This window comes from Clinocottus analis, unplaced genomic scaffold (genome assembly GCF_023055335.1).
Source record: "Clinocottus analis isolate CAN_PGR_092001 unplaced genomic scaffold, fCliAna1.0.p SCAF_5, whole genome shotgun sequence".
Taxonomy (NCBI): domain Eukaryota; kingdom Metazoa; phylum Chordata; class Actinopteri; order Perciformes; family Cottidae; genus Clinocottus; species Clinocottus analis.
In genome coordinates, this window is record NW_027176207.1 from 3,100,720 (window position 1) to 3,113,030 (window position 12,311).

Sequence of the window (12,311 nt, forward strand, 5' to 3'; positions counted from 1 at the left end):
TTTAAAAGTGTAAATGAAGGGAATTTATTATAAACAATGGATACTATAATACACACACATACACGGTATTTGCTCGTGCATCCCATTAGACTGTTACTGAACAATACTATGCTGTTAGTTTCTATTTGAGATGGTAACTTTGAATGAAACGATCAACTTAAACAAGGAAATTAGGCTAAATATTACAATAAGCATGAGTAACGAGCGACAGGTCAGCAGGGTTGCGAACCTCCCTCACTGGTGAGGAATGTGGAACTGTTGTCGGGAGGAAACGCCGTCGCAGCAAAAGCGCAAGCATGTGTGTGAATCAGCGATGACTTCAGCGGGGATTCGTTTTTCAAGCTGCTTCTGGTCAGATCAATTTTTATGTGAACCGGCCCTCCCCACGGGCTTTGTCAGTGGCTCTTGTGTCAGCTGTATTCACGGTTAATGGTCAGATTATCTGTGGCCATTCATCTCTTTTAACAGAGAGCTGCTTTGTGGCGCCACAATGCAGCTACTGAGAAACCTGTTTGCACTGCGCCGACCGGCTCGACCAGAAAGACGTGAGCTCCTGGAAAGCACTGTTGTACACATGATATCATGTCAACAAGAACGGCGGCCATTTTATGATCCGCGAAACTGTTCGGATAACACGGCAATAACAGCACAATGTGCGGCCTATCCCACAACACAGACAACACAGACACTTGGCTTGTTTTCCCCGTATGCAAATGCCAGGCGGGTTTCAGGAGGCAATTCACTTTCGACATCATTTAGTCTGTTGACCGACTGGCGAGGCCGCTCTGTGCAAGTGTGTGTGTGTGTGTGTGTGTGTGTTTGCCTAGGGAGTGAATCATCTGACTTATACAACTCTGCTGTGTCACCCATCTCACCCTGTGCAACAAAAAGCCAGCTGAGTGCGGTGCATAGACTATTTTTGAGGTTTGTACAGTAAGGCAGGCTTACATCGCACAGGCTGAAAACAATTTGTAATATTGCAGATTATTTGTTAACCTTTGCCGGTATTAGAGGATTTTTTTTAAAGGTTTCAAAAAGAGTAATGTGGAGTCATTTCTATATTGTTGTAGTGTTCACTCTTACTATTTTAGGAATATTGTGAAATATCTTAACATGCAATTCGAGCTGGCACTCGAATGATTTTAATAATAGAGATCAAAATCTTGCCATGTAAAAATCCTTTTTCGACATAATCACAGAGTGAATACAGAATTGTATCACAAAGGGGGCAATGCTCTGCAGCCTCTAGGAAGGTCATGCACTCGATTTGAGAAGGGATTACATCAAAACAGCAAGGGAGGGCAAAGGCCATGTGATTTGGAGCATTTCCTCTGTGTAGAGAGAAAGAATTTACCCTGTGAGAGAGAGAAAAACAAAGAAAGGACTAGCTAGCCCGACACCAGAGCGTGTTCAGTGGTTTGTTCCACTCACCCATGACGATCAGCAGCATCTTCCTGCTGCGGATACCGGGAGCCTTCTTCACTTTACACTGGTAAGTGCCCGAGTCCGACGACTTCAGCCCCGTCAGGTTGATGGAGGCGTCTCCGTTCTTGGGGTCGGCGGCGTTGAAGTGGACGCGGCCCCTCATGGGCTCGTAGTAGTCCTCGTAGGCCCTGTCGCCCGAGTACAGGATCACCTGGATTGGAGAGGGTTTGAGTTAAGAGCTTTGCATAATCTGATGCATTGCTGTATCTGACTTATTGGTTTGCAAAAAAATAAACGTCGTCCTTAAAAGTAAATGAGGCAACAGCCTTGAAATGACAGTTGTGTGCTTTCTGAAAAAAAAAGATAAAGCTTTGCTCACTGAAGCAACCAAAATATCTGGAATGAGAGAAAGCGCCTCTCTTTTATCTCTGTGACGCCCTTCAGCCTGGCAGCCCTGAGCTGCTCCCCCTTTCTGTACTTAACAAGGATGAAGGTGGAACAAACAAAGCGACCACAGCGGCGCCAAATCAACACCTGCTGTGTCAAAAAAGTACCTTCATTTCTTGGAGACCTCCCTGAACCAAAACCACTACCGGCCTGATCCGTCCCCCCCTTCCACCTACCACAACCCAAACCTTAAACCAAGTCTTTATTTTTCAGTTATGGGGACATGCAATGTGACTGTGTACATCAGTTGTAATCGGATGCATGTCCCCCACACGACAAGGTAAAACACCAGCCCACACAGACAGACACACACACAGTCTGGCTCTGGAAAGCAGCGAGGAAATGCCTAGAAATAAAGGCCAGGTGGAGCCAACAAGTAACCTCATAGCTCGTAGCTCGGGTGATGGAGGAGGGGAAAAACAATAACACACGGAAAAGAACAAGGAGGGGAAAAGAATAGCAAACAACGATGAAAAGAGTTCTCATTCTCTTTCATAGACACTGGCATATTCTTCCACATATCCGTGGAGACAGTCATCAACAGGCTTTTCTGTGCCACGATCAACGCCCGGCATACGCACAGCAAATACCCCTGGGTAGAGGGGAGGAGGAGGAAAAACTAAACATGGCAGGAGGAGAGGAAGAATAATGAACCCATCAGAGGAGGCAGATCACTTGAAAAGGAAGCACGAGAGGAGCAGGAACAAAAGGGGAGAGAGGGAGTCTTTCTGGTGTGTGTCGAGCCAGTCGCCTTGCTGCAGCATCTTTCAAAAACTGGAAGACTCGTTTCTGGAGCTGCGAGGCAGGCATGCTCGCTCCGCTCATCTTGTTCATATTAGCCATGTAAACAGGTAACGTAGCTCAAATTCCACCTGGTTCTCAGGGGAGGGAAATCCATCCCTCTAACTTCACAGGGGATCAAAACATCAACAGTAATAACAGCAATATACGAGATGAGAGCACGGAGGAGAGGAAATTAAATTGCCCCGAGCGCAGCCAAGACAAGACGCTCACTTGAGCTTCGACCACTTCACGGGCACACAGATGGGAAGCGCTTGCACACACATGCACACCTCTAACACACATCTGAACTGCACAATAACCTTGAGAATCATGATCCAATGAAAAAAAAAAGAAAAATCCCATAAAGAGCCTGGGGAAAATGAAAAGGGCGAATGACTAGACAGGCGTGGGGGCTGCAAAGGACAGCGGAGCACCACTGTCCGTGTGCTGCTTTAATAACAGGTAGGGTTGGTCGCCGATACAGACGCCACCTGGCCGGGCCACGCTCGGTGGACGGATCACGCCGCGGAGGTAACGGACCTCTATTGGCCGGGCTTCATTTCATCAGACGCATGTAAAGATGAGGTCATCGTCATGTGATGCTGTTGCTCAGGCGGGGGGAGAGGAAGAGCTGCAGAATCATTTGAGAGGCAAAGCAGGGCGGTGCAATACTTGTGTACTCTAAACAAGCCGCCGAGCGTAAAGTGCAGCACTGCGTCCTATTGCGCACCCACGGAGGCTTTCAACTCGAATGAGGCGAAGCGCTGCTTTTACATCAGCGGCTCCTCTTGAAAAAAAATCACCAACCCGAGGACGGATCAAACGTCCTTCAACGTTGAAGCTGCAGAGAACTAAATGTGGCCATTGTCATTCACGATCATCACTGCTGTGCAAACAAACAATGCAATTTTGCACCAAACCCGTGTCAAGGCTTCGCGTTCCAAATCCACCGATACTTTGTCAACACGCACAAATTCCTGTTGCGATAAGTTCAGTAAACAAAAGGCTCTGCTGCAGAGCTGAAGGACAAAGGAGACAGGTTGTAGGATATGAGATAACGCGCTGCAGCAAATTCCTTTTCCCATTCACACCAGTCGGATTTGTTTTTTATGATTGTTGTTCGTCGTTGTTCTCACAGTGGCGGCGAGCTCTCAGGGCACACCCTCCTTTCAGCTAATCTGTGGCCAGGCCATGAGAGCCAGAATGCTAATGACTGCTACCGTAGGCATGCCTGGCGTCTCTTATCCGAGCCCATCAAAGCAACGTGCATTAGCTATGCCTCACCACCTGGACCCCTGATGATACGTGGGACCTGTCACCAGATACCGGATTGAGTAATTACTTCTGATTGCGTCAATGCAAAAGACACTGGACCACAAGGGTTTATAAATATCAACAAAGTTATTAAAACGAGGGTTACTCGCACATCAACAAGCCACACAAGCCAATCTCCCTGCTCGCAAAAACAGGACATCGAGTGACTGATCTGTTGACTCGCTTTCTGAGTATTATCCGATAGTGGCGGTTCCTTTAAGAGGAGCCCGGATTTGCCCGTCTCGAGCCGTGTGAGCAAAGGTTCAGCGTGGTCTCATCTGGGAGCCCGTGGCTATAAAGTTTAGCCGCCACTCTCATCTCCTCGTCTGATCTGGTAGCTTTGGTCCTCGTAGATCGGCCCTAATCCCATTTAACACTGTCACAACTATTAAAGCAGCCCCATGGAATTAATATGCCGCTAATTATAAAAGAGTTCCCCGCGAGCTTGACTTCTTATCGGTAAAAGGCTATACGGATGCAAGCGTGCGTGCGTATATATAGCGAGCAGAATCTGATAGGTCAGGGAGAACAAATGCGTTCAGAGAGAGACGTCCGAGCCGTTTAAATTCCTACAAAAAGGCTTTGGCAACATTAACGGGTGTGCAGATGGACCTCGGCGAAATGGCACGTAATAGAGAAAATAAACAGTGCAACCGGATGCAATTTAGGAACCGTTGATATATTTCTACAGCTGCGTTCAAACATGAAGAGGAAGAGGACCAACTGGGGAACCGCCCACACTGAATTCTGTGCAGAGACAATGAAGAATAGGAATACCTACAATATTTCATCACAACAACATTGTTGTACTGAGAATAACAGAATTTGAAAGTGCATCTCCCCTCTCCACTACTTCCGTTAATGATTCAGAGTACAAACAAAGTAGGTCAAAAACAAATAGGAGGATAATCGGTGTCTCCCTAATGGCACGAGTCTACCTGGATGAGAGGATTGGTTGGGTCAGTGGACAGAAAGGGCAGTGGGTGGATGACAGAGACAGAGAAACCCAACGATGAGCCGGTGACCTATTTCTAACATTCGGGCCACAAAAAAGAGCCTAAATCCACAGGATAGAGGGGAATAAAAAAAAAAAAAAGAGTGGAGGAGAGGGATGAGAAGGCTTTGTGACAGGTGGGGAAGTAGAGAGCCACAGGAGAGGGTCACACCACTGAAACGCTCTGTAGCAAGAATCCGTGTCTATGGCTGTGAAAGCCTCGAGGGCAAGTGGAGATCCTGTAGAGATGTGTAGTTCTCCCTTTCCGTGGCCGAGGGCCATGCTGGAGAGGGAAGACAGAATAAAAAGGGCTCCCCACTATGTGTGTGTGTGTGTGTGTGTGTGTGTGAGAACACCGCACACACAAAAGAAATGCTCAAAAGAAGTACACGAGGCTCAAATGACACTTGGAGTACTGTAGCTCCCACGTTACGCTGCAACACCTCGAGGATGTACACGCCTCCTGCCAAACCACACTGACATCACAACACAACACGACAGGCCAACACACTGCAAACAAATGAGTGAAATGGATAAATAAAAGGATCAACGTATTATTAAGTTGTGAAATAGATTTGATCAACTACACCGCAAAAGGCAAGACCAGAGCTCGTCTCCTCTGAAGAGGCGTGGCATGTCGGTCTGTGCTAAAGGAGTCGATCAGACATCTGGACATCTTCAAGGTAAAACTGCATTTCCAAACGTTTGTGGGGGACGTCTGCACGTACCACTTTGTCCTCCTTCTGGTTGTCGGAGGACAGCAAGCTCCATTCAATATCCAGGGGGCCAGAGTCTTCGGTGGCCAGAGTGAACTGGCAGTCCAGCTTCACGCTCTGACCGCTGGCCTTCTCTATGGACGTCGGCACCGAGGATGTGATCTCCAGACCGGAGGCCAAACCTGGACACACACACAGAGAGAAAGGGAGTTAATGCACTGCAACATCCCGGAAGGGACAAGAAAAGCTTAAAATTATTTTGCAAGGACCTTAATAATCATATTTTTACCAGCTGTTTATAACTTTATGAATACAAATTGACATTTTTCCTGTCGTGAGACGATGAGCTAATCTCAACAGTAGTGACACAGCTTGCGACAGGTCTGGTGATGCTGACTGAAACTATTTTTTTTTTAAAGCATCAGGAACAGCCTCCTGCAGCACAATCCATTGTCAAATGAGTAACAGCCTGCAACCTGATATAAAACCTTTTATAACTGGCATCACTGCCTGCTGGGGAAGCTATTCAAGACTTTTGTACGATGGATTTCAAAATAACTTTTTTTTTAAAAATGCTAAACTTTTTGGAGGAAACTGAAAATCAATGCTTTAAGACTTTTAAAGACCTGCAGGCTCCCTGAATGCAGACAGAGAGGCTCATCGATTGTGAAGCCGAGAGCATCGATGAACAGGGCTTTAATAAGGTGGTGGGCCGGCTCAGACGGGGAACACTCTTTTCCCCGCAATTTGATCTCGTTTCGGCAGCAGAGAGTTTCAGAAACGAGAGAAAGACTGACACGCCACGAGATCACACGATCACAGCCAGCTGCAGCTTTTTACTTCTTTGTTGGTGCGTGAGTGAATGATTATACATTTTTAACATTGTGCAGAATGAAGACCACAGATTGTACATTATTTTCTTCTTTTTTGGGGGGTTTGTTAATGGAAGATTCTGTCCCTTTTATCAAATTGAACCGAGTTGATGAAAATTGCTTCTTGTGACTTGCTTTAGAGAAACAGCCAGCAGTCGAATGTTTTGATTTAGGGAATGTGTCACTCATGAAATAAATATGGCTACATCTCATCTGAGAAGTAACTCTGGGAACATGCATAATGTAAATCATGCAAGGGAGCAAAAAAAAGACAGATAGATGAGAACACAGCTTAGCTGAAGGAAGGGTGATAATAATACAAAAAATAAAACTGTAGCCCATCAGCACAGTGGAGCAGACTCTTAAGCATTTATTCTTAGAACGAATAAACATAATTTCCTGGTGACATCAACTGGGTTAAGATTCTCCATTCAATAAGAGATTTAAGCCGCAGCACGGAACACAGTCCATAGAGAATGGAGTTGTCACATGCTGCCTCGACGCATTAAAATCCTTCTGACAGCCTGCCACCTTCCAGTCAGCGAGTGGGGGGAGAACAGCTTTATTAAAAAAAAACAACCCGAAAACACCACAATATGTTGTTGCTAAAAAAACATGCGTGTAAAATATACTTATCACGTCCCACAAATTACACCAATCATGTGTAACTGAAATGTTCTGCTCATAAAGAGAGAATTGCCGCACAATAAAATAAAAAAAGAGTATTTTCCTTCACTACATCTGCATCTCATTTTGCAGCTTTTCCTGCAACTGACAGATGGAGCCGACTCGGAGATAAATGGTGGAACAGGAGATTACCTTGATTTTTAATGATGGGACAAAACGAGAGTACATGCAGCGACACAAAAAAAAAACAAAGAAGTGCATTAAACTGTGTACGAGCCTTCCAACCTTCCTGAGCACTCACTACGACAAAGAGTATGAAAAAGGTCAAGGTGATAGGTCATCAATTATGCAAATTAAATGATGGCATTTAAAGGATTTGGCTAATTGTGTGAGGGACGTTTTTTGATCTCGGTCCCAGAGGACGACGGGCGCGAGCTACAGGGGGGGTGGAGGTCCCTCAGATGGAGGTCTCATGTCCATCAGCTCCGTTTCAGCCTCGAACCCTCGCTTCCCCCTGGGCCACGCGAAGACAACTGAATGGAAAACACACCAGAGGCTTTCACGCACATAAAAGAGTGACAATCTCAGTCACACCCACTATTGTTGAAGCCCGCGGTGCCTGTGAGCACTTGATATGGTTGCAAAGCACAAACATAGTTTTATTCCCCATGCCGCCGGCGCTGCAGCTGGTCGTTGCAGCCCACAGATTCTGACAGACGCCCTTGATGGGAGCGATCCATCGCCTTCAGCAGAAGCAGGAGACACAGGGAGCGACACGGAGAGGACTGAGATACGTGTCCGTCACTGTCAAAACGGAGACGCGGCTTGGCATCTCCATGACAGGAAGCTGTGTCAATTCATCAAGCGCTTAAAGGAGACGGGGCATTTTTTTTTCAAAAGTCCCTGAGAAAGGGGAGAAAATGGTATTCGGTGAGAAAAAGTATTCAGCTCAAACCGTTTATCAGGGAGACTGGTTTCTCCGGTGTACCGGTTAAATCAATGGCGGACCTTGTTTGAATTACAGTTCAGCCGGAGGTCTCTTCCTTTCAGCACCACACAAATGGGATTTTTTTTGGGGGGGACAATTTCAGGATATCATCCCTTCCACTGGCAAACACATGTGTGGGCTTATAAACCTGCCCCTGTGGTGGCGCAGGTGACAGCAGTGCCAAGGCGAACGAAGATAAACGCCACGAGTGTAATCTAAGCTTAATTCTACATTCAATCAACAGACAGGAATCCTGTTTAATCCATCTAGTGCGCACAGAAAGTCTTGGGGGGGAACTGTGGTAAATGCAAATGAGATAATTAGGTGAAAGCTGCAATTATAGTGACGTAGGCAAATGTTTCAAAGCGGCTGAAAATAAAACCCTATTCTTACTAAGAGTGATTACATAAACACATTTTATGTTGAAGTTTGAACAGTTTGGATCCCTCTCTTGAGAGGTTTGTGCTCGTTCTCACTTGGTGTGTGCTTGTTTTCTTATGTTTCCGGCGGTGTCAATTAAATCCAATCAAACCACACACCCTTTTGATGAGGCCGTTTAGCTGTGGTAGAGCATGAAACTTCACAAAAACTATGTTTTTCTTTTTTATTCTAATAAACGTAAACTAATTGGGTCAAATATATGTTCAGGGTAAAAAAAATGTGTTACATGGTAGGAGAGTTTAAACATAAAGCAACAAAGCATTGTACTAATATCATAACAAACATAACCCAGTCCTTAAATGATCATCATCCTCAGCAAGAAAGGCATTTTTTACAATTCATTTAGAAAAAGAAAAAAACACCCAGATGGCATCCTCGCCATGAAACACAAATCACGATAATGGAGATACAAGCTCAGTAAAAAAAAAAAAATCATTAATCATTTGAATAAAAAGTCAATACAATTAGTCTGGTAAACAGGGCAGGAAGAAGGGAAATGAGTCCTAATAAAGATTATGTGACCAGGTAAGCTCGGATAAATCAGTGGCTGTAATCTGACATGTCACATTAGAAACGCCAAAGAAATAGCGGAGAAAGTGTAAACTGACATGAATTGATCCACACAAGCAATTTCTAAATTTACACCCCTGAAAAGGTTTTAAATGTTCCGTGTTGAATATTTACTACCTAGAGTATGACCACCAAAGTTAAACAAAACCTGAAGTATTCATTCCCGCACACTTCAAATGTGAGAACACAGGAAAGCTCTCGCATAAAATAAACCCAAACTGAAAATTGTGTATTCATGTCAGACGCCATTACACATAAAAATAGATTTGACAAAGCGGTTTTCACAAGCTTTCTAATCACAAACGATCATGACTACATAATAAAAAAAAAAATAACCCGGATAATAACTGACCTGGATATGGCAAGATAGATGACTAATGATGGCTTATAACTGGCTGTGGAAACCTTCCCTTGCCACTAGCTTCCCGCAGTGGAATAACACAAACAACCCTGTAACCTGGGGGAAAAAAGCTGCTCAGTGTTAATCAGTAACTATCAGCTATCAACACACACACTGTACTCCCTGTGTGTGTGTGAACTCCGGCTCACAAATGATCTTATGGAGCTCAAAGTCTCTGCCCCGGCGAGAGAGCGCTCCATATAATTACTGGCCTTTACGGGGTGACCGCCAGTCCTCATTTAGAGTAATGGCCCCACAGCTAAAGTAAACGGGCCTCCTTCCTCCGAGCTAATATAAATCGGATGATAAGAGAGACCATCATTACAGCTGAGGGAAACTATGACAAATAGACTGCTGGTAAATGCAGTCGTGCATTTACACACACACACACACACACACTGTGTCTGCTACTGTTGTGAGAATGTGTCCCACTGTCTGAGTGTGTGTGTGTCCACCTAGCGGGGGAGGAGGCACGCCGGCTAATTAAAACTCCGTCTTAATAACGATTCATCGCCGTCCGTGTCTCTTTCCCTCCGGTCTCCACCGCGGTGTCTGACACGGCACATCCCAGCGTGGTTACTGGGAGACCGGGAATGGAAAAACGAGGAATTTAGGGTGTCAGTGGGCTCCACCCAACACCCCACCCACCCTACTGCCGTTCACCCACTCCACTCCACCCGGCCTGTCCTTCCTCCTCTCCGACACACCCATGATTGTAGAGTGCCGCTCCCCTAGGTCTACAATTTTCTCCGGTCCTGCTGATTATAAACCCCACCACCCATCCACCCACCTCCCCCTCCACCTTTGTCGGCATACAATGGGGAGCGAATCCCGTCTCCTGGCAACCAATCCCTCGGAGAAGGTTGCCGTGGCGCTTAAGAGACGGGATGTATAAAGAGAGAGAGAGAGAGAGAGAAAGAGAGAGAGAGAGAAAGTATGTAGGTGGAGACACTAGGGAGAGTTATGAAAAGCGAAGTCAACGTTACTTCTCCATTAAAAAGCATTTGTGGAAGTGAACAAAGCAAAGCTCAGACGTGTCACAGAGAGCCATAATCAAGCGTTCATAAACATCCACATGGTTTTATGACAAAGGAACATTGTAAACACAGGTTTCAGCAGACATTTTGCTGATTGATGAGTCAAACTCCATTTAATGAACTTTCAAATGTGGGGAACTGCTAGTTTCTCCTTTTTCTACCATCGAGAAGTGAACAATACCTTTTAAGTTTTTTTTCCTGTTGAATGGAAAGCCAAAAAAAGAGCAAGGCGGAGACATTACTTTGGGCTTTAGTCCTTAGTTGATTGAAGGTGACCTCGATGATTCAATATAAAGAGATGATTCGTGACAAGGAAAATGTGGCGATGAAACAAAAAAGATCATGGTTCATGAATCACAACATGGCTATTTTCAAAACCAAATAATAAAATCGTTAGAACGGCCGTTTATGACGTCTCCATCCCTCCCGTTGACAGTCTTTGGCTTCCCTGTCGTGTCCCTTCCGCCTGCGGATCGCGACAATGTCAAAAAGAAAGAAGGAGCAAAAGCTCCATTTACAACCTCAAAAAAAGAAAGCGCGATAAGAAACCGTGTCCATCGATCACAAGTTTGTGTCAGTGCTACGGACAACCCGCCACAATTACTCACACATTCGCTCACAAACAACATTGTGAAGCAGCTAAGCCGTAGTAACACGTTCCTCAGCTGTTTTTACTTTTAGTTTTTGGAGACACAAAGCTTAAGCAGAAAATCAATGAGCAATAAAAATATAAAACACATGATTCATAATCAGTAGGCAAAACTTAACACAACATAAATGTGCCTTAGGTCTGTTTTGTGTGTGTTTCTAAGAATTGGGACCAACATGCATGTCGTTGAAACATCAACTTGTCAATGTCTCTACAGTCAAAGAGATGACGCTGTTACTTCAAACCGAGGTTGGTACTTTCTTTGGCAGATTCTTGTACGTAATCAGTACACCGATACTAATCTATATGCAAAAAGCTCACATCTATTGGGCCAATTCCTCGCTCTACTGTAGCTGCAGTAGGCGGCCTGGGAAGATTAGTTCCTCAGTGACATGTACATTCAAGCAAGTGTTTTGTCTGAGGTCTTCTCGGCAAACACTGTATTCAGTGTAAAGAGCGGCTTCAGCAGACGGCACTAAACCCTGAAACCAGGAACAGTTTAACAAGCTAACCCCCGCTGACCTTTGTGCTACCCAGCTGAAGACCCCCAGAGCTTTGGCAGCGGCCAGAGAGGATCATACGCCTCTTTCTCCACCCGATGACCTCAAAGGGCATCCTTGGGAGTAAAGTCTGAAAAGCCAAGTCTTACCACGGGGGAGATGAAGCCGGCGGCTATTTCAGGCTCAGGGCGCAACGACAGCAATGGGAAAACGCTTGGCTAGGTGGAAGAGGTGACTGACATCATGCAGGGATTTACGTCGGTTTACCTTCTTGAAGGTTTGTTTCACGCAGCTACACTTGCAGCCTCAGTGGCAGTGATAGCATTGGTTTAGTATTTTAGTCACATTTTTAGTGTTTCAAATAGCTAGAAACAAAAAAGTGTGTGTGTGTGGCAGGGAGAGATGGATCTAAGAATTAAGATATGCAAGTCCGAATTTACATCTTTTTCTCATAAACAACCCTGCGAGGGGAAACATTTTCAGTTTAGTGCATCCTGGAAAAATAAAAAAAACTACCCCACACACACACACACACTAAGCAATCTTGA

The 12,311-nt window shown here is 45.2% G+C and overlaps 1 protein-coding gene across 1 annotated transcript in view; it reads right to left on the bottom strand.

The window, feature by feature from the left end:
• The window catches only part of cxadr (CXADR Ig-like cell adhesion molecule), a 34,904-nt gene that overhangs the window by 8,356 nt on the left and 14,237 nt on the right, over positions 1-12,311 (bottom strand). The window contains exons 2-3 of the mRNA XM_068601307.1: positions 5,692-5,861; positions 1,432-1,636 (exon numbers count right to left, since the gene is read on the bottom strand). Of these exons, the coding sequence (XP_068457408.1) occupies positions 1,432-1,636; positions 5,692-5,861 (375 nt within the window). The remainder of the gene's footprint in view (positions 1-1,431; positions 1,637-5,691; positions 5,862-12,311) is intronic.